This window comes from Podarcis bocagei (genome assembly GCF_964188305.1).
Source record: "Podarcis bocagei genome assembly, chromosome: 6".
Taxonomy (NCBI): Eukaryota; Metazoa; Chordata; class Lepidosauria; order Squamata; family Lacertidae; genus Podarcis; species Podarcis bocagei.
The window spans coordinates 55,237,487-55,263,493 of record NC_138130.1 but is presented as its reverse complement, the minus strand read 5'-3'; the positions used below and the strand labels follow the sequence as shown (position 1 = coordinate 55,263,493).

Genomic DNA, 26,007 nt, shown 5'->3' with positions numbered 1-26,007 from the left:
ACTCATGGAGAACAAATAATGGATGGAAATAACAAAAGACTAGTAAAGAGTCAGGTACCTTTTACCCTGATGGTTGATCCTGCTTGTGAGAAAGAGACAGACATCAAAGGGAAAATATTAGGAAGAAATCCACGGTAAAATGCTTCAAAAGTGACCCAGCACTATGTCTTTCCAATTATTTGAGTGTTAGATGTTACTTTGATAACACATACATGCAGAAACACTCTACTGTACTAACTGGATTTGCTATGATATAAAAACAGGGACACTAATCTTGTTCAGGCTGAGAGCCGCGTTGACCCACAGTCAACTCTCCGGGGGCTGCTTGTCAAACTGGGGGCAGCCAAAGTGTAAAATGCTTTCCCGTCTGCTATTTTGCATTAATTTTAAAGCATTTGTTATTCATTACTAAATTATTTTTTTATAAAATGGACAACTTTGCGGGAGGCAAAGCACATCATCATAGTGGGGGACATATGAGAGCAGTCAATAAAAAGCTTTTTTAAAAAAGTAAAAACTGTTGACCTTGAGGGGTGCAAATTTGGAGGTCTTTTGGCTACAAAAAACCTGTAGGGTAGCCACCCCTGATATCAATAGTCCTTCACTTTGGCTTTGATCTTACAAAGAAAGCTGCCTCAACTGGCAAGCTATGTTTGAGTCAATGATACCCAACAAGCATTTTGCATATTTAAAATATATTGCCTTTGGGCAGTATTCTAGTAACTCATCCCGTCAGCACAAGGATTACTTTCTAGTGCAACAGAACTACACCCTCCCCTGTGTGTGTGCATTGCCATGCCCTCTCCTAATCTGCTCTAGATGGTTGGGGAACCCCTAGAACAGATTTGGGCAGTTCACAGGGTGAGGAGGTGGAAAGTTCAGCTGCGCAAGGATTTCCTTGTACTGATGGAACTACTTGATCAAGTGACTATTCCTATGACTGTGGCGGCTGCATTTTAAACCCGCTCCAGATGACATTTAGTCATGCTGCTATGTGAGAGCGAGATAATCATGTAAGTGATTAGCATGTTCAAAGGACTGCATGGATTGGGTTTTGATTTTACAGATTTAAAAGCAGGCTGAGGACATTAGGCTGTACTGGCTTCAGAGACTCAAAAGCTCTCTTTCTGAAGCAAATCATTACTAAGAGATTGCATTTTGACACATTCTGTTAAACTTTTCTATGTCTGATTGCCAGTGGATAAACTAGTAATACTGTTCTAGCACTGCTTTAAATACCTCTTATATATTCATACCAGGTTATTTAGGGAAAGTGTATAGAGGACTATGTTTAACTGCTTTCTAACTTCACCAAGAAAATGGATGCTTAGTATTAGACATCTTTTCTAATATTTTGCAGGTTTTTTTGACCCAATTTATAAGACTTAGAAGCTGCAAGACTTTTATTAACAGTGGAAAGGATAGTTAAGTCAGTGTGAATACAGGTGTGACCATAATAATATATTTTTTAGTAAGCTAGTCCAGATGAAACTTGGCCATAATACATGCTAAACTCTAACCCAGGGGCAGACAACCTAAGGCCTGGGGGCTGGATGCGGCCCAATCGCCTTCTCAATCCAGCCCACAGACGGTCCAGGAATCAGCGTGTTTTTACATGAGTAGAATGTGTCTTTTTATTTAAAATGCATCTCTGGGTTATTTGTGGGGCATAGGAATTCGTTCATTCCCCCCCCTCCAAAATATAGTCCAGCCCACCACATGGTCTGAGGGATGGTGGCCACGGCTGAAAAAGGTTGCCGACCCCTGCCCTATGCCCATGTCTTAAGACATCTGTCTACCACCTAGGCTGAGATATAGCAGCTGCCTTCAAGAATAACATCCATCTCAGCCATGAATTATCACTTATGGAGTGGCCTCTCCAGAGGTTTGCCTGGCAGCTACTTTAATGTCTTTTAGACAGTCCCCAACCACAGCTCTGCTAGCTGGAGTGTGTTAGGATGGGGTGGAAGTGCCTCTTTGCCAGCAGAGGTGGGGTAAATTTGGGCTAGTGGCACCCAGAAACTCTATGGGCCTATGATTAGGGATCTTCCAAGGGCAGGTTTGAGCTGATCTAGAATCTGCTGGCTCCAAGATTGCTCTGTTCTTCCCAATGGTCCCAGGACCTAAGTGAACTTGTACTGTCTATGCCTTCTAATTATTTGAGCTCTGCAATTTGTTCATTTCTTAGATTATGAGTTTAGATTAGATTATGAGTATTTGTGACTCATCAACCAAAAGCTAGACAAATTTATTATGAGATCTTGCAAGAGCCTTCCAGAACCTGGTGTGCAAGTGTGAGAGCTTAAAAGCTCTTTCTGTGCCAGGAAAATCCTTGTACAAAAAGAGCTTTTAAGCTCTCCACCTTCTGTGTGTTTAATTTATGTGATTTCAACTGGACAGCACATGTAAAATGTGTTTAAGTTGTGAGTCGACTGCACTATATATTTAAATGTAAAAGTTATCAGCATGTGAATGCTGCTGTTGAGTAAGCTTGTTAAAGTAAGTACACTTGTGTACTAAAAATAAAGTATTAAAAAGAACTGCATACATACTTGTTTCTGTGAAGGGACGGGTTCAGAAGGCAAGCTTTGGGATGATTTGCTACGAGGGGGAGGCTGCGGTGGGGCTTCCAGGTTTTGTGGAGAAGCTGTCTGAGATGTTACTGTCATAGGTACAAGAGGTTCTTGCATCTTTAGGGCAGGGGGCTGCTGAGTGGTGGAATGAACAGGAATGGCAGCCTGTGGCTTAAGTGGTTCAGGAAGCAGAGGAGATCCTGCAAATACACAGAAAGTGTATTTTTAATGGAATTAGATTTTCTCAGTTAACACAAAGTTCTCTTGACAGTGGTCAGTATCTCAACCCTTGGATGACATCCCATAGGAAAAATGATTATCTGTATATATGGAACTGCACATACCAAAACATGTAAGAGTAACCCCAGTTCAGGAAGACTGCCAGGGGCCTGGATTAAAAGAGCTGCTCATTCAAGAACTTACACTATCTTCATTCTGTTTATTTCATTCTATACCTCTGAAATACTTGTGTACCCATGGGTAAAGGATCTGTAATTATTTCCATTCATATGGATAAGCAGATTCTCTTGCAGTATTTTAAAAACAGAAGTACTGCCCAGAAGTGGCTACAAAAATTCTAAAATCTTCTCTGCATAACAGACCTATAGTTTACAAAATTGCTTTAAGTGCATGACTGAGACTTTATTCCATTAGCAACCTTGAACCACCTATGTTATCATAATAAAAAAATTCCTTCCAGTAGCACCTTAAAGACCAACTAAGTTAGTTCTTGGTATGAGCTTTCGTGTGCATGCACACTTCTTCAGATACACTGTATCTGAAGAAGTGTGCATGCACACGAAAGCTCATACCAAGAACTAACTTAGTTGGTCTTTAAGGTGCTACTGGAAGGAATTTTTTTATTTTGACTATGGCAGACCAACACGGCTACCTATCTGTAACTGGCACCTATGTTATGTGCTGGTAAGAAACTCACAGTAATTCTAAAAGAGATGCGAACAGGACACTGTCACAGAACCAATTATGGGAAAGTGGGAAGAGTAGACTGTAATATATAGGTCTCGCCACTAAACCGCACGATAACGACATTAAAGCAAAAACAAACAATTTACCTCTTGGTGATTCTGCTGGCTTGGGTTGGACTTCAGGTGTTTGTCTCCCCACAGGGGGACGGGCATGGCTTAGTGGTGCACTAATGACTCCAGCTCGGGGTGGAATAGTCTGAAATGCATTAGGTGCAGAGATTCAATATGGTTACAATTTGGAAACCCTAACAATTGTCTGTGAATGGAAGTTCAGTTCACTTCAGATTGCAATGATTGTGCAATCAAGGTCAAATATTTTAATAGCTTAATATTTAGGGAAATGGGAAAAGCTAAATCCTGAAATCTTAGTGCTGGGGTTCAAATTAAATAACACAGATCCTAGAAGTCTTATATGGAAAATGAGGATTCCTTGGCTAGTATCACTAAATACAAACAATTATTTCAAAAGATTGTGCAATAAAGTTTCATCACATTCTCTTCTACAAACTTTGAAGTTAATAAACCTAAACACAGTATCACAATATCACAACCACATCACAAGCTCTGACTGCCTACCGGTCTACATGTACTGTATCCAGAAGTTCCTATGCCTGTAGGTCCAGCTGGAGATGGTGAATGACTCTGAGCTGCAGAAACAGAAAGAAGTCACTAATTTAGAATATATTTCAAAATCCAGATTCTCTGTAATTAAGTATTTAACCTCAATATATAGTACCTATGTCTCTTCTTAGTGGCCCAGGGCTTTTTTGAGCTTTGACATAAGAACAAAAATAAACAAATAAATCAGTTTATACTAGTGAATATTTAGGTTTACATATACATGATTTTATATTTAGATGAGAAAGTTGCAGACATCCTAATTCAAATGTGTATATTACTGTATCTATCTGTATTTTTAACATTATGTTTTGATAGTCTCTAATGGCATAATGGCTCCAAATTAGGCTGAATATCTCCAGTGCTTACAAGGAGACTAATCTGACAGTTCAATGCTTAATCTAAACCATAGTTCTGTGGTTTTCACTTTCTCAACAAAAACTAGTACATTTCCAGAAGAAACATGCCTAAAGCATATTCACATTTGCCTGACTATTGACTCAATAGAAAGGTTTTGTTCTCACACAATTTAGCACTTGCAATTTAGCACTTTCTTTAAAAAACAAAAACAAATTTGACGTCATTTGTCATGACTGAATTATTATCTCAATAAGTTACCACTGAAAATTATAAAGCACAAATAGGAACCCTCAGGCAAGAAAGTTAGGACAGCTGTGCATGAATATTTGCATATACAGTTGACAGGAGGAAAATTCATTACCTTCTTCTCTCCTGGCTACACCAGGACTGGGAGGAGCACCAAGACCTTATCAGAGAAAAGCAGAAAAGCAGTATATCGGCCATGCAGCAGGGCAAGGAAATGTAAGAAAAAACAGAATTGCAAGGCTTTTGTTCTGAATAAAGTGATCAACTCAAACAGTATATTGCTGCGATTTGAGGGGGAAATAAGCAAGCATGAAGTTCACATTTAGAAAGATGAAAGAGCTTTCATTTTATTTTTCATTGATAGGATCATATTTAAATCATAAACAAGATAAAAATACAGGTTTAAGAACTTGTGTTTCTTTGTCGGGACCCTGTGAACTAAATTTCAGTATGTCTTTCCACAGGGATGTGAACCTGGCACCATATGTTACTAGGCACCAGGCAAAAACTATTTTTTTTCACCCAGGCTTTTGGAACAAACCAGTGTACCTCCTCCTGTCCTCCACACATGATCTCAGTTACAGGTTTGTTCACGTTTGCAATTCATATTTAATCAGGCATATTACTACGGTTTTAGCACAATCTTTAACATTTCAAAGCCACAGGTAACTTTACTACTGTTAGGAAAATAAAAGCATTCTAAAACTAAAACTGTGTCATAAAGCCTTTGTTAAAAACAAAGAATGATATCTAACTCACTCTTACTCAGAGTAGCCCCATTTCAAGTCCAATGATTTAAATGGAGCTTCTGTGAATATGAATGACTAAGACTGGATATCAACAAAAGTGTTAACAAAGAAATGTATTATAAATTAACACAAAATATTTTGCCCACTATTTAAGTCATATTTGAACACAAACATTACCTCCAAATTCTTTTCTAGCAGGGGCAGGACTTTTACCTCCTTAAGGGTAAGAAGTAGATGCAGCAATAAATAAAAAGTATGAATTGAAAGAGAAGCATGAGACAAAGGAAATCAAGAATCAGGAACAATAAATGCACTGTTTGTAATTATATAGTCTTCGAGACCTTCATACTCAAACTTATAGACAGAGAGCTAGAAAAGCACCAATAGATAGGGCAGCAGTGGCTGTATTCAGCAGGCTAAAGCATAGTTTAACATGAGAAGAACAAATGTAGATAAGCCCTGGAGTCATGCACTCCCCCCTCCCTTCCTCCAGTGTGGTGACAAGGAAAGAAACAGTTTGGAAGTTTTTGCTTCTGTTTTTCCTTAAGTGCAGGTTATTGTGTCATCCAAACTGGCAAGGCTGTGGTTAATGGTAACGGGTTTGTTTGAAACCATGGGTTATAAATTATTTCAAACAAACCATAGTTACCATTAACCATGGTTTTGTCAGTTCAGAAGGCACAGCAAACTGTGGTTATGTACAAACTGAAAACAAAGCTCTCAAAACCCTCTACATAGTCACAACAAAGCTATTCTTAATTTAAGCTAATTTTACCACCAACAACAGAAGAACTTTCTTCAGGTATTATTTCCACATTTTACCGGCTTACCTGCTGGTGGAGGTGGTCTCTGGGGTGGAGCAGGGCGAGCAGGAGGTGCTCCAGGGCGAGGTGGAGGCAGGCGTTTGGGTTCCAAACTTTGGGTAGACTCTTTTTGTTGGGCAACTGGTTGAAAATCTATTGGAGAACCTGGCAACAGTAATTTATATACAGAGGTATTAAAAAAAATAAAACATTCTTACGCCTAGCTATATAACAACTATTTTTTCAAATTACATTATTTGTGTAGCTCAGCACACAAATCCTGTTATCTCTCTCTGGAAAGCAAGTATCATCTTCTCAAGCAAGTACTGTATAAAGCTCACACTTCCTTGTATGTAAAACTTGTTTTCAGTAGTACTGTTAATACCTGTAGTATTTAATATAAATTGCTAAAAAGCATTTCCTTGATGTTTGCGCACTCTGTATGACTGTACATGTAATATGGAATATTAAATCATTGTATTAGTGTTGTTTATTTCAGCCAAAAATAATCTCCCAGAGCAGGTTATCCTAGCAATAAAATGGTTATTGCCCTCAGGCTCACAAAGTTCTTGAAGACCTTTGTTTCAACAATCTTGGGTACTTTGTATTTGAATATCCATATACATGCATCTAATGGAATGTACAAATACGTACATGCACATATGGATAGGATATTGGTAAGATGTGGCAATACCTTGAGATGATGTAGGTGGTCCAGGAGTCTTGTTAGGTGCTCTGCTTGGTCTTGATGGAAGAGCTGGAGGTGGGCCATCTGATAATGTAGGCGACTGACAAGGGCTTGAACGAGGGGAAGAGGCAGGTGAGGCTCCAAGACCAGAACCTCCTGCTAGCTGTAGATGCTGTGGAAGAATTTCTTCTACTTCAGCACTATAATCATCAACATCACCTTGAAATGAAGTAAAATATTATTAAGTAAACAGAACTACAAATCTGTCAAGTTGTACCACAATTAATATAGCAAATAGGGCATTAAAAAAAAATCTACTAGAGCTGCTACCACTTTCCTACAAAATATCAATAATCAAACTTTTATAATGTAAGATTATGCATAATGGATGAAACCTAGTTAGTATAGATTTAAGTTTGAGTTTGACAAACCTTCCATATCATCATAGTCTGCTGAAACCTCCACATCTTCACAAAGCAAAGTGGAACTTGTTGATGAAGGCAAGGCAATATTCACTCTCTCCAGACTCATCTCTTCTTCCAAGCTCTTAATCCAATCTGGGTTTTTCAAATTAATACTGATTGTCCTCCCTAGCAGCTGAATTTCAAACAAATCAGAGAATAATTCATATAATTACTGATTATGGTTTGTGCAACTACTTTAAAAAACTACAAATATAAGTCATAATTCTAATTCTAACAGTGAAAACAGAAGTAAGTTTCTTCCTCATGATATAATGGCAGGCTGAATTTGCTCAACCTAAAACTCATCCACAGGTTAAGTTTTTGCATTAAATAATTAACAACAGAACAGCCCTGTGAGAATGTGTTGAATGTTAAAAGGCATATAGTTAAGAAAATACATTATAAACTCATCTTGTTTCTGAAAAGTTTTGCATTGACTGCCAAAGATGTAACTTGCTTGACAACAACTTTTTATGGAGGACATATAACATGCTGCTGCTCAAGCATACCTATGTAAAAAAACATGTTTTTCAATCCTCTGTTGACAGCTCTCACTTCAATCCAGGGTGAGAAAAAAATATCTATGGTCTAAAGGATCAGGAAGTTGGTCAGACAATGAGTCAAGTAATTTAATCTATGGCTGACAGCAGTTGAACCATAGTGTGTCCATTAAAAACAGGTATCAGTTGGAAAAACACACACAAAAGGAAATTGGAGAAAGATGGGAGGGAATTAGCCTGGCTGACCTGTTGGAGGTGAGCATTAGGAGGGAGGGGAGTCATGAAGGTACAAACATTCTCCTCCATGCAAACTATATTTTCCCACTTCAGCTATCTAGAAATAAAGCACTGTGTTTCAAAGCTGAAAGTCCTGAACTTGAGGCTTCTAGCACTATGTAACACAGCAGGGTGGGAAAGAAAATGATTGTCCTCTGCTAGCCCCACAAAGTACTACAAATGCTTTTGCTTCAGGTTGCCTGATTATTATTTTTTAACAAATATATATTAGCCAGTTTACTGATTATTTGTATTGTTTTAATGATATTTTATGTTTCAGCATTGTACACCACCCTAATATTTTATGATATGGTGATACAGAATTCCTTTTATAAATATATATATATGTAGAGAGAGGGGGAAATAAGTAAAAGATCCCAATATGCATAAAACACTGCAACTTAGCAGGCGACACATAAAAATGTTTATTACCTCAATGCCATTCATGTTAAGAACATTTAAAGCAGAGCTCCCTTCCAAGAATGTCACCCACATTTTGTCTTCTACAAATCTGCGAAATATAGCCAATGTTAAAATGACAAATCATAAAGCAAACATTTATACTCTTGTCACTGAGCTTGCCTCCAAGTTTCTATTGTGGTCTCAAAGACCAAGATTGGTAAGAGCTGATTATCTAGTACAGGGTGCATTTGCAGGACTGTTCACCATACCCTACTGACATGCACAAAACTGCATCATGGTCCTGTGTGTCTTGGGCTAAGAAGTTTTCTAATAATCCAAAGCTCAAGTTCATGTATCCTGATACAATCAGGGTAACATTTTGCTGTTCTTGAAGGTCCTGACCCTCCAACTAGCACCAAAAAACCCCCATCCAGAGTCAAGTAACCCTTTATTCAAAAAGTCACCATTGCCTTCCCCTTTGGTTCACTTACAAATCCTCCTTACATTAACCATGATGTTTATGTCCCCCCCACTCCAAGACTACAACTGTTCTTGGGATGTCTGAATGGAACATTATTCACTTGTCATGAATGCTCCTTTTGGTTTGGGTGCAGGAGGCATCCAGGATGGCTTAACACCTGGTATTCCCCAGGACAGGCAAGGATCATGTTACCCAACTTTGTAGACTAGGCCTCATTCAGAGGCTCTTCCTCAGTTCTGGCCAGTGGCCAAGCTGAAGAATAGAGTACACCTAAGAGTCTGACCTTATGAGAAGGCAAAAAGGAAAAGTGGTATCCGCTAGCACATGTTGGAGCACAGTTGGGCTATGGCCAAAATGAGTATCAGAGTCAGTCACTAGGTTAGGTGAGGACCAAATGCCTCCTAGAAACACCAGAAGGAGCTTGCATTGCAAGTGACCAGCATTCTCTTCCCTGTTTGTTGTGAAGGAGACAATGAAGATGGGGCATGCCCAAGCTGTCCTCTACAAAAATGTCCTTGAAATGAAGTTGCTCTTACCTTATGAGTATAACTTCACCATAAGTTGCAAACTTTTGAAGAAGTTCATCAATCAAGCCATCATCAAAATAGTTCTCTTCTGTTGAAGACCCTTTGATAGAGACCATTATAGTACCATCAGGTGGTCCCTGCACTGCAATCACTTCCTTGTAAATTTTGTGTCGTTCCTCTGCATCAACTTCAAAGATATCTATATCAATCAACCCAACAACAGGCCTGCAAAAACATAAATAAAGGATGCACATCAATGGCTGAGGAGCATCAAAAAATAATTTTTAAAATATTAGAAGGTATTACAAAAGGCCAACTTCAAACCTATGATCTGATGTTTTCAGCTCTGCCCTTCCATAATACAACAAAGTTCCAGGACTCCATGTGTAAATATGTTTACTTTCATCGTGAAAACTGGAATTAAGAAGATCCATGTCTTCCGCTACAAAAGTCATATAAGAAATTATATGAATATGCTATAATAGTCAGAATGTAAACAAACAAAGGGGAGAAGAAGCCTGTGAGAAGGGGAGATTTATATTTCATTTTATACTCAAATAAAGGTCACCTCTTCAAATGAGAAGAAAATCTGTATGTTTCCCTTAACTGCTTGCTGGGAGAATATTGGGCCTTTGTTTCTGCTTCTTTAAGAAAGACTGCACAAGTCTACACATGGGCTGCAGCAAGTGTGAAGAGTGAATATATGAAAAGTGAATAATTTGTACTTCAGACTTGGCATTTATATAGCTCGTTTCAAGTGTTCAAAGTACTTTATATACCTTTCATTAATTTGGGCAAGCATATCCATGTACAAAAGGGTGAAATGGCCATGAATTCTGCAGAAAATCAGTATTTTGTGAATGGCTAGCTACTATAGCCCATATCCTAATAAATGAACAACTTAATTATTTCGGTATTAAATAAAAACTTGAATATTTAAAAATCATACTACTGTCCTATCAAAAGTTGTTTTATCACTTTGCACTGGTTAATATTCAATACTATTATCTGACCTGATCGGTCAAAAGGCCATTTTCTTCTCCTCCACAGTACACGATCTGTCCAGGCTGGTGTACGACACTTTTCACTGGTATCATAGTCATCCGAAAATAAGTCATATTTGTATGTAGGAGCAAAGGCTATTTTTCCCTCTAGAAAGCCTCTAAATATCTGTAGGAAATTGAATAAAACTTTAGCTGATATACAGCTTGTAAGGAACACATATGGTAAGTCTGCAGCAACTTTATAATATGGCCCCAACAGCTAAAGCTTCTAACAAGTCAGTCAAAAGACCACACACAGAGAACACATTACAGCAGAACAATATGATGGCTATATAGATACACTACAATTGATCTCAGCTTTCCTGGTGAAATACATTCTAGTCCACTTTTACAACATGGACCCCCAATATTGTGACTAATCCAGAAGCAAAACAGTGCTACAAAATGTTGTGTAACTAGGGAGACTGCAACCTATGAATTAAAGCAGTTCCTACAAACCTCATCTTCTATGGGATACACATCCCTAGGTCTGAATGAACTGTCTGGGCTGTACCTGCTTGGGACTTACAAGACAATGTTTTTCCCTACAAAAAAAAAAAAAAACCCTCCAAAGAACAAGCATGTCAGAGAGAAGAGTTGTGACCTAGCCTTTTCAATGATCTGCTACGTGTTCTATGCACATGAGATTACATGGTGAGAGGATTATGAACGAAACTAGACATGGCAGGGCAGTCAGATGTGCCACTCTACATACGGAGCAGAGTGGTGGCAGTGATGTGTGAGTGCATGAATGCATTTCAAATAGGTAATGGAAGCTCAACCTGCCTCCAGCCAGGAAGCATACCAACATGAAGGTTGTCAAGTTCTATATCAGGTTCTACATCAGAAAAAACACCTCACTAAAGAAAACCTGAGATGTTACCTGTCCAGCATTTTTCTGATTAACAAGTTGATCGCCTGCAATGAGAGCATCCCAATTTTGTTGCCGAATTAGTTCCTTTACTTCCTCATTAGGAAGATCTATACGGTAATTGAAATCACCACACCAGAATACATAGTCATGGGAAAACAGCATTCTTCCCTGAAAAAGGAAAAAAAAAGAACTCCAACTAAATATAATTATGAACCCAAGTGCTACCCCTAGTTTAATAAAATGACACCTGTATTTACAGCTTTGAAAAAATGAAGAAAATCCATATTTTGTCAGTCTTTACCTACAAAGCCATAGTTACTATTGTTATTTACGTTTTAATACCCCCTAAGAACTCATCATAATACCATCATTTCTCCTTAGTATAAACCTTTGAGACAAGCAGGCTCAAAGAGACTGACATGCAGTATAGTCCTGTTACACAGTGCCTTTTATGAAGGTGAGCATTAATAAGAATGTTCATTCTTTAAACTCTAGTAAAGTTATTATGTGATACTCAGACTGCCTCATCAAGTTGTAAGGATGAGCGCAATCATGGGCTGCAAACACACTACACACAAAAATGAGTTAGAAATTTATCAAATTCATGTGAAGAGTTTATACTATAGACTTGCATCTGGAAATTTAAAATGTTATCTCTATCATAATGCTGTCACCATAAAGATGAAGTATATTGTGCTAACGTCATAAAAATGATGAATCTTAACTGTTGATCTCACAGAGGTAACAACATAGAGGTAAAACATAATGGAAATAAATTAAATACAACTATGGAAAAGAAGTGGATAGAGATACATATTGGGAGTAAGTATGTTTTTAGGTATAAGCTCCCTTCCAACTCTACAATTCTATCTAAAATGAGAGACTGAATTATTCCTTACCATTGGGAAGCTCAGTTTTCGACATATTTCCATGAAATCCTCATTTCTCTCTTTGACTTGTGACTGTCCTGCAGCAAAGTGACTGCATACAAAGCAAAGGCTGGAAGTATGAAACAGCATTCGAATTGCTACTGCACCCTTATTACCAGTAGCTCCTCCCATGCCAGTCTTTACAGTATCAACGGCAACATCCCTAAGAATGAAATGTAAAATAAGTTCATTTTAGTTTTCAAAATCTTGGCAAGAGCTTCCACCAGCTTCAATTATATTTAAAACAATTTATTTTTTGAAGATTAAATTATGCTGCTTTGCCTGCACGTGCCTATGTTTGTTATTTGTGGCAGCTGGAAGAAAGCAAATTATTACCCATTTTTCAGACGTTCTGCCAAATCACTTATGCATAGTTCTTATTTTTCAGACAGGAAGTTGGTGAACTGGCATGGAAACAAATGAGCATAATTCAACAGTCGTGCAATGTACTATCAAGGGATACTGGCACTGAAGCCTTCTGCCAATTTACCATGGCAATCTGGCAAGTTTAGACTTCTGCAACTGCAAGATTAACCAGGTTCCTACTTCAGCTTCAAACCCATATGCTTCAATTAATTCCTGCCAGGATCTTTTGCAGTGGAACCAGAATGGCAAAGGGCATGCCTCTATCTGTAACACCAACCATTGTTTATTAGGGTTTTCAGATTATAGTCAAACAAGACAGTGCTTCTCCTGCCACTAGCAAATGACTTCTGCTATTTTAAAAGCAGATATTAAACATGAACAAATCCATTCTCAAATAAACATTTGCTTTCGACTATTATGAATTATTACTACTACTACTAGTAACGTCTATACCGCTTTATATTTTAAAGAAAATATAGTTTCTTATGTTCCTAAGTCAGACGGTTGGTCCATCTAGCCTACTACTGTCTGCAACAGTTCTACAAGATTTTAGGTTAACATCACTTGTTTCACTTTAAATGACCTGAACTATGTTTCAGCATGTCAATTTACTGACCTGATAAACGGTGCATGTTGAGGTCTGATGAATACAAAAAGGCAAACACCCACCAACTGTTCTGAAGCCAGCAGAACATATTTGCAATCCCTGGAGATGGTCTTTTGCAATTCAGCAGCCCATAATTTTTGATTTGTTGTACTGCCAGTGTGGGAAAAAGAAAAGTTTTTACAGCATGCAAGTGCTCACAAACTTTGCCAAAGAGAACAATGAATACCAGATAATGTTAAAACAAAAACAAAAAATAAAAACTATATAGCAAGGGCAACTTGCAAGAACATTTTATCCAAATTGGAAATGAAACTGAGATTCAGCAGAGGGGAAGACTTGAAGAATTTTTTTTTTTAATGCTGTTCTCATTTCCTGCTGAGCAATAGAAGGAACAGGAACACACATGGAAACCTCCCACACTCAAGCTAGAATCAAATTGTAACACCAATTCCTTGGATAGCTCAGTTGGTAGAGCAGGAGATTCAGTTGGTAGAGCAGGGTTGTGGGTTTGAGCCCCGCACTGCATTGCAGGGGGACGGGACTCTATGATTCTAAATCTATCAGAGTGAAAGCTTTGCACTGGAAAATGTTCAATCATGCCTCTGCAGCCTTATAGTACAGTAGGAATAAATATATAGCTGCCTTTTAAAAATACTTTAAAAAAGGAGGGCTGCATAGTTGAAGTCTGGTTCACAAAATAACCTTTTCTCATTTGACTTACTACTTTGGAGCCAGCACAAACCAATGTAGGGCTGCAATTCATAAGAAAGCATGCATAATGCTAAGTTCAACATTGCTTTTCTTAATAGTTTTGTGTCACTCCCCCTCCCCCGGCCCCATCCCCACTTGCTATACTGCAAACTGTTCTGTGATGCTATTGGCAGTTTAAAAACTAGCTTGTGATATGTTGCATATGGGCTGCCAGTAGCAAAAAAGATTAAAGCCTTGCTAGACACCCAGACAAATCCTGTGTTCAAGCTTTGATGATTAGGTGTTGAAGTGTTTAGTACTGCAGTAAGCTTTCAAATAAATTTTGAAAGTTTGACAAAATCTGATTAACTTGCTTCTGTGGTTTCCATAGCAGTGACACTTACCTTGCACTCACAATGTTTCCTGCATTTAGCTCTACCATTTCCTCAAATCCTATAGCAAAGATGTCAATCGGCTTACTCCGTCGATCTGAATTAACATATGAGGTTTAGGTAATTACTTCAGAAGAACAAAAATCAGAATGGCTAAAAATCCAACCAAAACTGATTAACATGGTAAGGACTCTCACCTTGGAATTCACTGATGCCAGCTACCTTTGGTGCATCTAAAAGCCAGTCAGTGAGAGTCTGGTTTCTAAAGGCAATGCTTCGAAATTGCTTTCCGCCATTGACGTTCCATGTTCCAACACAAATGCGAATTTTTTTGGGCTTTGAATACTTATAAAAATTCTCACACATGCTCTTCAGTATTTTTGCTGATGCTACAAAAAGAATATTAAGACTGATTTCCTTACACAGAAGTCAGCAAGTGACAGATAAGATTGTAAGCTTTACATTTTAAAAAGTCAAGATAACAATTTATTGAAAAGACATGCACTGCTCAGTTGATATAGTTCCATTTGTTTTTAAATGATAGTTCTCCTGATTATCCAGTATTATGTTTTGTGTATTTTGGGTATATATATTGTAATTTTTTGCTGTAAATTGTTCTGCGATCTTCAGATGAAGGGCAGTATCTAAATTTAATACATAATATGTTCTCTAAAACATTTAAAATTGGAATCCTTTTTATCTTTCATTTAGTTCTGTATAACGATAATCAATTCCCAACATGCTTTGCTCCATGTCTGAATTGTTCTTTGAATAGATGGGATCAAATGGAGTAAATTTATTTTAACAGTAACTTTTCAAATTAAGTTATCCATTGTATGTAATTAAACAGCCTATTAATCCAACTGTAATTATAGTAGGTTAAAATTGCTTGCACATGTACTGTACTTCAAACATGCACTTCATCATTTATCAAAGCAATGTTATTGGGACAGTTCTCCTCCCCCTTTCTTGAGGTGCAAATTGTGCCTTAACTTGTTTTTGAACTCTTAAGGGTTTGTTTCAAGTATATATTGTATGAACCAAGTCTTCTAACAAACTGTACAACACTGATGAGGAAACAGGTGGCAGCAGGGCTCTTTTAGCTTAAAAATTATCAAACAGCTACTCTCTCTAGATTAATCCATTCAAGTTACATTGGTAGAAACTACTATTGGTTGAATCCAGAGGAATGCATGCATAGCTATGTGGGAAAATGATTGCTTGTACATAAGAGCATGAGCAGAGTTCTTATTATTGCAGAGTGATTTTACAGCACGAGATATTGTTAAGAGCATGATGAGCACGTGAACACCTCATGCTAGACTAATGATTGGCTCACGTAGCATAACACTCTCTTTGTCTGTGGGCAAAAGCTGGTAAAATATGACTTTCGTCTCCCCTCCTCACCCCAATAGTCTTTCCAACCCTCTGTGAAGGTGCTCCCAAGAGTGCTTGCTAAATGGGGAGGAATTCCCATGCGTGGATGGTGCCTCTGCCTGATATTCAGATATTCTGCCCCTTTCCCCTCCTTCCCCTTCACCACAACCCACACCATTCAGCAGACTCCCTCTAGGAGTGACAGCTTCCTAGTACAGGCTTTTTTCTGGATCAAACCCCAAATGTTTTCTCCATCTGTAGCCCATAAACCAGAATGAAGTCAAACTTCATAAATCAAGAAGCTAAAGCAAATCAGGAAAAAATACCAATAGAAGAAGCATGAACACCAGCTAGGTAGTTAACTCTGAATTCAGTAAGCAGGATCTTTGGGTTTTCTACTATGTCTACAAGTTTATCCCTTCTCTAATACAGAAAAACACATCAAGTCATTTCAGTGCTTTAATATCAACAAGAATGTTCATAAAGCTAGCATATAGGCAAAGAGGATATTGTGAATAAGTTCTTACACTGAACTGCTTCTCAGAGAGACTTCAGCTATTAAAATCTGACAATGTTTTAGGGATAAGGCAATATTTCTAATATAGCATGTAAAACTACCATGGTGTATTTTACTAAACATAAGTTAACAGAATATGCAATAACCAGATCCCTTTTAAGGCATTTGAGAATTTTGCAATTATGCTTCTTTAAAAAACAGCACACCACTTTCTGTTGTTCATGCCCTTTGGCTGTACAATATAGTTATTCTATTAGTATGATGAATATGCATAAGTGTATTTCAGTCAATTGGGCATAGTTTATTCTATTTGAAATACATTTGCCTAAGGGAAATTCCACCCCTACAATTTTTTTCTTTAAAATGTTGTCTTGGTCAACAGCATTCAAGCTGTAATGGAAAAATAGGGCATTTCAGAGTTTCAAATATTATGCCAACTTGTTCAATTTTAAGATTTACTAGTGATCTTGTGGCTCTATGAGAAAGCTAGGCCTGAGTGCAATAGCTCAAGGAATCTTTTGAATACTGGCAACTCCATTTTTTCATGGGTTTTCATGAAAAACCACAGAAGTTACTTTTCAAAAATTCATACCCACAATAATGTATTTTTTATTTTTTTCATCAAATCTATATACCACTGATTGCAAGAAAAAAAACTCAAAGCGGTTTACAAAATGAATAAAGCAATAAAATTATCAATGGAAAGTTAAAACCAGTTACTCAAAACAGACATTCAAAGCTAGACTATGATTTATTAAGTATCTGTGTAATACTGAGAGTAAGTTTTTCAATCCATAACCGATTATGGTCTAACCTGCAGGTGATGTGGCACTCCAGATGATGTTGAGACTCCAACTCCCATCAGATCAAGCTGGAATTGCCAGTGGTTAGGACTGATGGGACTTTTAGTCCAACAATATCTAAAACACCACAGGTTAGCCCCCACCCCCTTCCATTACATTAGATCATGGTGCCTGGTGGTCTAAAAATACTGTAATGTAAAGAAACAAACTTCTAGACATCAATCTGTGCTGCCTCCACTCCTCTCAAGGGGGTGCAGGGAATAATGTGCCCAAGGCATCTGCAGAGCATGCCTCTCATCTTTATTGATTTCAGACATGCTGCAAAGGAAGATGTATGGGGAAGGACCATAGTTTTATGATAGGCATATGCTTTGCATGCAAATGGTCCCTGGTTCAATCCCCAGCATCTCCAGTTAGGAATGGTGAACTTTCAGCTCAGGAAACCCCAAAAGTTTTTTTCAAAAGAATTCTGAACACAACTTCTGCATCAGTATGGGAGGTAGGTTACAAAGCTCAAAAGGCACCTTGGCAGAAACTAGAATACATGGCTAGGCAGAAAGCAAAGACATCCCAATGCCACTTCCACTCTATTTTTAAAATAGTGGGACCTGTCACTCATACAGTTCCCATCCCAGGCCAACATTCCTACTGTTCATGCCTGTGCTGACAAACCACACCTGGTCAAGTGTGTCCTTCACCCACCTCCCACACCCTCCAATCAGAATCTTTGGATCTGTGTTGGAAAACAACATATGAAGGAACATACAAGGGACTTGTCTTCACTTGCAAGCAACCATTTCTCAATGTCTTGCAACCCAATATTTCAAAGCTATTTTCTGTGTTGCGAAAGGTCCCCAGTTCAAGCCTCAGCATCTGCATGTAGAGCTGGGAAACATTCCTGTCCAAATATCTAAGATGCCACTGCCAATCAGTAAAGACAATACAGAGCTAAGACCACCCAATGATTTAACTCAGGTGGAACCTGCACCTATGTTTAGGGGTAGGCATCCCCCTGCATCCCCCCCAGAAAAAAGCACTGTGCAGGACCATATGAAAACAGAAGGAGGACCCTATTCTCTTTCTTCCTCCTCAAGGCTTGCAGAGAGGTCTGACCTGCCAGCAAACCACTCTATGAGTGCATAAGATGACGAAGTAGCCTGCCACTTTTCATTGGAAGTGGCTTGTAGTGCATCTCACTGCCAACTAAATACATAAAAGAGATTCTCCTGCATGCATGTATTTCAGAATGAGGGGAAAAAAGAGAAAGTTAACATGATAACATTTCATCCCAAATGGGTGCTATACTATACCTGATTGCAATGATTGCTCTGAAACTATGGATGCATTTGGAGAAAAGAAAAGAAATTAGTTGAGGTGTTATATGTTAACCAAGCAACCGTTTAAGTTTCCAGGACACTTTAGGCACCCTTTTATGTGTCAACTTTGAACAGTTAGATCACGTTGCTGCGTAATTACACCACTCACTCTTAAACATCTAGACACTATGAAGCAGTTCCTAACTTTAGCTTCTCATGTATTAGTCCATTACTCCACAATGACTTTGTAATGCCACACGCCCCTGAAAAGAACTGCAAAATTTTGTTTACCGAGCTTTACAAGTACCATTGAGACTCCCAAAACAGATTATCTAGATGCTCAAGCTTTAAAGTATAAGCATTTATTGTTATACATGTTCTTAAGATATTTAACAATGAATGCATAAAGTAATGCATATTATCTAATAAATCTGATTAGGAAAGTATTCATTCCTTTATCCTACTAGATTCTTCAATAGTAGTAATCCAAAATTGTTAGTTTAAAAAGAGCAGACTAACTATAAACAGATTGCTATTAAGATGACATTAATAATAGTTTTACTTGAACACAGAATGTATCAGGATGGATCCAAAAACCGCAAGAAGAAAGAAAATGGATGCTAGTGATGGCCCACAAGTGCTAGCAGAAAAAATTGTGCAGTGATGGAACAAGGAGGCTCTAAAGCAGTTCTCACCCTTCTGCAAGAGCCTGCACAAAGGGAAGAAAGTCTTTGCATTTAGGTGCAGTTTTCTTACACAATGCAACAGCACAAGGTGTAAAACAACTCCTCTGCAAGTGCAGAAGGGCAGCTTTGGATCCAACCACAGCTTTATTAGTACTAATTGTTGCCTTATAAATTAAGAACCTAGAAACACATACCACGTAAACTGCCGGTGGTTAAGAGAGCCCGTGCTTTGTCTGCTAAATCACTATTTAGGGTATTTCCCAACAACAAAACGTCAATAGCTTCCTGCTTTGAGCTATCAAAAAAATTATTTTGAATTGTTCTGGTCACTGAACGTGCACCATCCTTCAGCTTTCCAGCCTGTTAGGGAGGAATATGTATAAATATTTTATCAAGTTACTTACAGAACACTGGCAAATAGCATACAGTTTTAGGCTGTAATCTACTAATAACAAGCTGGTATTAAACCAATTTCATTTCTGTTTATGCTGCAGTATAATTTCTTTTTTTGCAGGATGAGAATATAAACACAACCCAAGGAATTTTGCAGAGAATGGGAGGCGGACAGAAGTCACACAGAGCAGCCATGCAATACTTTGCCTTTACCCAAAATAGTGAGGTGTGTACAAGCACTGGGCACACATAAGGTATGTATATATTGCATGCAAATATATTTTAGAAATGTGCTTTAAAAATATCCAGTCCTTTTAAATGCTATATTTTTACAGGAATTGTCACTTCTGCTATGGAATGAGTAACAATCAAAGCACATATTGAGTGGCAATATACAGAGCTTTATTGACACATTAATGTGTATGGAAATACTATACACAAATCAATATGCTATGATAATATGTATATTATATGCATGTGTACTGGTACATATCCATATGCACAAAATAAAAATATACCAGCTGAATAAATTGAAATTGCATTTCTATCTACCCAATCATTACGTTTTAGAAATCAGGCTAGCTATGCTGTATGCTCAAAAATCTACTTTTGGCTGCTGTCTATTTTGCTGCTGATTTATATGTTACAAGTGCTGCATGTATATTTTGAAACTGAAGACTTCCAGCTCATGAGGACTGCTGCCTGCAATGAAGGGGATTTGGGCTTGGGTTTTTCAAACAGTCCGTCATGCCAAAGGACTTTTGCCACTGAAAGGAAAATTCAAAACCAGTTTGTGATATGGCATGGGGATATGTTCAATGTCAAATACTCTACTGAGCATGACAAGCCCTTAATCCTGCTTGAACTAGTTCTTTAGTTCACAGGCAGTATTTTTATAAGAAAACCCACACATATAATAACCAATTAACTCTATTTAAAAATGCCATTAGGTTCAGTATAGGAAAATCTAAGTCATTAAAACCAAATCTTTAGCATTTTGTACCTTCAATAAGTTGGGTCGCGATACATATTTAAACACTTACAATGTTCAACATTTAGCAGTATTCGGGAATTACACTCACCAATTACATATCAGGTAAATAATTGAAATGAACCAAAAGGAAAGCAAAAGAAAAGTTAGTTAAGATGTTAAATAGTAACATAGCACTTAAAATTTGAAATAATCACTGTTAAACACACATTTCAAGTTAGTTGTAGTTTGAAAAGGTGAATACAATTAAGATTAAACTGCAGAGGTTTCACCCAGTTGAATCACTGCATGCACGTAACAACTTCTGTGTGTGCAGTGGAACTTCCCTTCCCACTCTTACTCTTGCACCACTCCCAAATCTGCTCTGGATAGTTGGGGGGGGGGGCAAAACAGTTCTGGGAAGTACATGGAGAGGAGAGGAGAGGGAAGGGAAGCTCTGCTGCACTTGCAGATTCAGTCTATGGACACAATGAGTTAGCTGGATACAACCCATAAGAAACCACCATTCCCACATGCAAAGTACTAACAGACAAAAACCGGCAATGAAAATATTGTAAAACCTGCTGTTTAACACTTGTGCCCGGGAAAGATACAATTCTTCAAGGCCACAAGCAAAATACATAGAAAACCATAGCTAGGAATACTGTATCAAATTCTGTTGTGTGATATAACACACAACCTAGGGCTGAGTGATATCTAGTTTACAACATTGTGATATGTCACCAGCTAAATATCACAATATATTGATATAAGGATGGAACTATGTAGAAGCGAACAGTAGGGCTTGGTGATATCTGGTTTTCAATCTTGTGATATATCACCAGCTAAACATGGTGATATAGCAATATATCACGATGTCTGAAATAAGAATGGAGCTCTGTAGAGGCATTGGCTGGCTTCAAGGGTTTTCCTGCATTGCGATATTCGCTGGTGCCTGCTCTTGTGATTTGCTGCCTCCTGAATGAGGGAGGGGAGAGCCGAGCTGGTTGAGTTAACAGGGGCTGAAGGAATTGAAAGAAAAATTGGCTGGCTTCACGGTTTTCCCCACATCGTGATTTTTGCATAGCACACGTGCACACACACATCATGATTCACGATATATTGCCAGGTCAAAAATTATGGAACTGATATCACAATACAGACTTCAAACTGGTTTGGATCATATATCGATATATCACTCAGCCCTAATACACACGCTACCCAACTAAAGGCAACTTGCATGGAACTCTAGGTTTGAGTACTGGCAACTACCAGCTACTGGTGCCTGTGTCAGCATCACTATTGCTTTTTGTATCAGCAGAAAATTTTTTGGCACTTGAACTTGAATGAAATAACTCTAAAATAATAATATCAGGACTAATAAGTTACTGTGGGGTTCAAGGTAATAGCTTCATCTACAAAACCTAGGAATAAACCTTAATTTTGGCTCAGACATTTTAGATGAACTTTGGATAAATGAGTAAAGTTAAATAAAGCACTGCAGGGAATGAAGTGAGTGAAGTTTTTAGTTGAAACATGAAGATTCAAGACTAGTAGATAAAAACAGAGCCCGCTTCAACATTCAGTAGAAAACAGTGAGAAATAATGGAAAACTCATATCCAGACACTTAAAAGATTGGAAAATAACAGTTGTAAACAAGAACACTATTTGGCCCTTGAGAATTACAATATTCAAATTTTACTACTAAAAACATTACTTACCTTCGCTTTTCCTTCAAGAGCTCCCGTTCCAGCATATATTTTACTGACTGAGTCACCATTAACAGACCACATGGAGCGAAAAACTTCCTGGAATCGAGTAACCAATTGAGGCTTTTCAGCTAAACCTAAAACTTCTAGCTGTTTTGACAGCATCTGCAAAAATGTGGAAGGCAAAACCAAAGGTAAATACAAATCTGTATTAAAACATTTTATTTTTGAAAGCTTTCATTTGGTTTGGTTTTCCCTTTTATCTGGTTAAGAAACTATAGATTATACAATTTAAATTGATATAAAGCTATCAGTGGACAAGGCACTTTACAGAATAATATAAGAAATAATTATGATTGTATCCAACACTGCTGTTCTGCTTGTGCAACCAACTTCCCCTTGTGCAATAAAAATTCCCCTACTCTTGCCAGCAGCCCCTTGTGTACTCTCAAAATCAGTTGCAGAGGGTTGGGGGACCTTCTGAAGCAGATTTTGAGGATATGCAGGAAGAGAAGAGGAAGAAGAAATCCCATAGTGTGAGAGTAACACAGGTCAAGCAACACCTGAACAGTATGTGAACTTTTCAAATGTCAACATTAAAACACTTCTAAAATATAATAACTTTATATTCTTACCTCTAAGCCAACAAATGCCTGCACAGAATTTGTTCTATCCAGACAATCCAAGCAGTTTGTTCTTATAGTACCACTTTGAGTTCTGTGCCAAGTATACAACAAACACACAATTTTAAAATTAAACACAACACACAAAACTTTAAACAAAACTTTAACCAAGGTACTAAACAGAAGTATGATCATTAGCCAAATACCTATCAACACACGCTTTACCCACTATTTTACCCACTAGGTTTTTGGAGTTAAAAAAATAAAAAAGCCATGCCATAGCACATTCAGATGTATTCGTTTATTTTAATAAATGAATAATTTTGAATAATGTTCTACTTTTTTAAAAAGGAATGGTATTTTGAAAAAACAACAATGATTAAATGACTTCATAAGAACTCAACTTAAAGGCCAAAAAACACACTGTCAGATTTCACTCCACGTCCCCCACTGCAATCAATGCATTTTAGAAACAGTACAGTGCCAAAAGTCTCTAATTTCCACTACCCCCTTTTAACTGGCTCTATGAAAATTCAAAATAAATACAAAATAATTCTGGCTTGGTAGTAAAAAATGTAGCTTTTGCTTTTTGCTTGAAGCTATGGCTTTATGAAAATGTTTCAGACCATTCCTAAAGCTCAGCACTTTGGTTTTAAGGCTAGGGTGATCACATGCACACCCCCCCATATGAATAGCTCCTTTACTTGGTTTTAACACCAGTTTAACATTACTGCACTAAGATTAACCACGTATTAATTAGAATTTTCTTCAAACCCTGGTTAAATTTGGTGCAGGTGCCACACCAAACTGATTAAAGCAAACAAGTGAAGGGAAGACAGAATTTTCATTGCGGATATGTGTTACAGCTGCAGCATGTTCAGTCATTTCCCTCATAAATAAGTAGTCTCAACTTTTTTTATTAAAAAAGTAGTTCCCCTTTTCTGACTCTTCTTTCATTTCCAAAAGTGCTAAACCAGCTGTATCTGGTAACAGAAGACAAGTATCCAAACCTTTGAACTTCGTTTCCATCGAAGTAAAAAAATCCACACTCTAAGAATTTCTGGATCTGTGGTTTAAGAACGCTATGTAGTTTTTCTGCCTTTCCACCCTTGACCATTTGATGATAGTCAAAGTTCACCATTTTGATGTCATCAGCATGTTCAGAAGCTTTCAAATGGCTCTGAGGAAGTTGGTGGAAGAAAGGAGAAACAAATATATTAGCAACAAATGGGATATAGATGTCATGGAACAAGATTTTGGTAGTAGCAAAAAATGTGATACTGCCAATTGGTTTTAACAGCTATTCTGGTTTTAACATCTATTCTGTTATTGCAATATTTGTAATATATTAATTTCTAGACAGAGCTAGGCTTGAAGAAAATTACATTTGAAGTGGTCCTTAATCAGCTTTTGATTTACAAAATCACATTCTTTTATTAAAAGTCAAATAACACAACATTAATGAAATTACTTATATACTGAAACTGAGATAATTATTTGCCATTTATGAGACAAGATTTTCCTTTACAAAATAGGTCTAGATCATATTTTACCTGAAAGGCTTTGCTGAGCATATGCTCCCCCTCTTTTGAGCCAAGAAGATTCACAATTATTTGCTTGCCATATAGATTTTTAAGGGTATGAAAGTGCCTACAAGGTGGGGGGAAATCTATTATTATTGGATCTAGTAAATAGCATCTTTAAATCAATGAATGGAATACACACATCATATTTAACCACTTATATTGAAAAGGCAAAAGAGCAGCTAAAAGGATGAATGAAATTATGAAATCAGCCACAAGAGAAAACCCAAAACCAGTATAAGAATTGTGACAACTTACATACAATGTAGAATTCACTCCTAACACAGATGAATCCCACTCAACAGAAAATGGAAATATGGCTTTTAAGTTCATAAGAATCTCATTTTAAACCTTTCATTTGTTACTTTAGTTTAACAATGTACATGCTACCCTTTAGTTACTGGTATTATTTCATCCCGTTCCCAGTGGGTCACTCATGCATTTAAGAACTTCGTGGAAATATTGCCTACTAGAGTACTCAAAATGAATAGCTCCTGCTGGAAGGAAGAAAGGACTTTTACCTGTCAAACGCTGGTGCATTTGCTTCAAATCCTCTTGACATTCTGACACGATGAGATCCAACCTGAGACGAAAGAATGTTCAAGTTTTTTAAAAAAATGCATGCATTATTGTTCCACAAACCTTTTGGATGTAATCAAATTTTATTAATAAAGCACTCAAATTATTACACTGTGCAGTAATTTTAAAAGACACAAGAGCATAGTGCTTCTGATTTTTTAAATTTTTCTTTCCTCACTTCTATTATAACACAGTGGTACCTCAGTTTTTGAACGTCTCCGCTGACAAATGTTTCAGAACTTGAACGATGTAAACCCAGAAGTAAATGCTTCGGTTTTCGAACGCGCCTCGGAAGTTGAACCGGAAACGTGGCTTCCGTACTGAGTTTTCCATATTGAGATTTCCATTTTGAGTTTTTGATTTTCGAACGTTTCAGAACTCGAATGGTCTTCCGGAACGGATTATGTTCAAAAACTGAGGTACCACTGTACTTACAATCCAATCCTACCACTACCACTCCCTGCTCCAAACGTTGATAGCTGGGGGAGTTAGGATGGTGAACACCTGTCTCCCTGCTGGCCTTCAACAGTGGGCCCTGCGACTAAAGATGCCCAAACTTTTTGGGGCAGAGACCACGACTCAAAGTGCCATGGATCTTTGGGTCCCTCAGCTCCAAGAAACTGTCCTCCCAACACACCCTGCCCCTCCCAGGGTTTCAGGTGCAGTGGTGGATCAACTGCTCCCAGCCAGGGTTTTGGATTGCTCTGTCAGGTACATTTCTGATCAATAAAAATAAAGAAAATCATATAAATCTAAGAGCCGACATAGTTTAAGGTCACTTGAGGCAAACAGGAATAGGCTTGAAGCCACTTTCACTCCTGCTGACCAAACAGTTGCAATTTAAACAATGTTTTCCTACTATGTCCTACATGACAC

The 26,007-nt window shown here is 37.7% G+C and overlaps 1 protein-coding gene and 1 long non-coding RNA gene across 12 annotated transcripts in view; one reads left to right on the top strand and one right to left on the bottom strand.

Annotated features, from left to right (window-relative positions):
* The window catches only part of LOC308589950, a 32,712-nt gene extending 7,622 nt beyond the window's left edge, over window positions 1-25,090 (top strand). Inside the window, exons 3-4 of one of the 2 annotated variants that reach the window (XR_014009571.1) lie at window positions 19,788-19,920; window positions 24,979-25,090. This is a non-coding gene — a long non-coding RNA (uncharacterized lncRNA). Of the gene's footprint in view, window positions 1-12,907; window positions 13,285-19,787; window positions 19,921-24,978 lie in introns of those variants that run through there. The other variant, XR_014009572.1, reaches the window with a different exon arrangement.
* The window catches only part of SYNJ1 (synaptojanin 1), a 45,668-nt gene that overhangs the window by 5,549 nt on the left and 14,112 nt on the right, over window positions 1-26,007 (bottom strand). For 4 of the 10 annotated variants that reach the window (XM_081199496.1, XM_081199501.1, XM_081199502.1 and 1 more), the window contains exons 7-31: window positions 25,074-25,135; window positions 24,523-24,619; window positions 23,980-24,149; window positions 22,982-23,063; window positions 22,359-22,511; window positions 19,468-19,633; window positions 18,582-18,605; window positions 14,772-14,963; window positions 14,587-14,671; window positions 13,502-13,642; window positions 12,490-12,682; window positions 11,600-11,758; window positions 10,687-10,843; window positions 9,998-10,115; window positions 9,683-9,898; window positions 8,696-8,774; window positions 7,455-7,620; window positions 7,030-7,242; window positions 6,363-6,500; window positions 5,710-5,748; window positions 4,899-4,943; window positions 4,296-4,331; window positions 4,136-4,206; window positions 3,647-3,755; window positions 2,553-2,773 (exon numbers count right to left, since the gene is read on the bottom strand). In XM_081199496.1, coding sequence (XP_081055622.1) covers window positions 2,553-2,773; window positions 3,647-3,755; window positions 4,136-4,206; window positions 4,296-4,331; window positions 4,899-4,943; window positions 5,710-5,748; window positions 6,363-6,500; window positions 7,030-7,242; window positions 7,455-7,620; window positions 8,696-8,774; window positions 9,683-9,898; window positions 9,998-10,115; window positions 10,687-10,843; window positions 11,600-11,758; window positions 12,490-12,682; window positions 13,502-13,642; window positions 14,587-14,671; window positions 14,772-14,963; window positions 18,582-18,605; window positions 19,468-19,633; window positions 22,359-22,511; window positions 22,982-23,063; window positions 23,980-24,149; window positions 24,523-24,619; window positions 25,074-25,135 — 3,132 coding nt within the window. Of the gene's footprint in view, window positions 1-58; window positions 83-2,552; window positions 2,774-3,646; window positions 3,756-4,135; window positions 4,207-4,295; window positions 4,332-4,898; window positions 4,944-5,709; window positions 5,749-6,362; window positions 6,501-7,029; window positions 7,243-7,454; window positions 7,621-8,695; window positions 8,775-9,682; window positions 9,899-9,997; window positions 10,116-10,686; window positions 10,844-11,599; window positions 11,759-12,489; window positions 12,683-13,501; window positions 13,643-14,586; window positions 14,672-14,771; window positions 14,964-18,581; window positions 18,606-19,467; window positions 19,634-22,358; window positions 22,512-22,981; window positions 23,064-23,979; window positions 24,150-24,522; window positions 24,620-25,073; window positions 25,136-26,007 lie in introns of all 10 variants that reach the window. The other 6 variants (XM_081199505.1, XM_081199497.1, XM_081199498.1 and 3 more) reach the window with 6 other exon arrangements.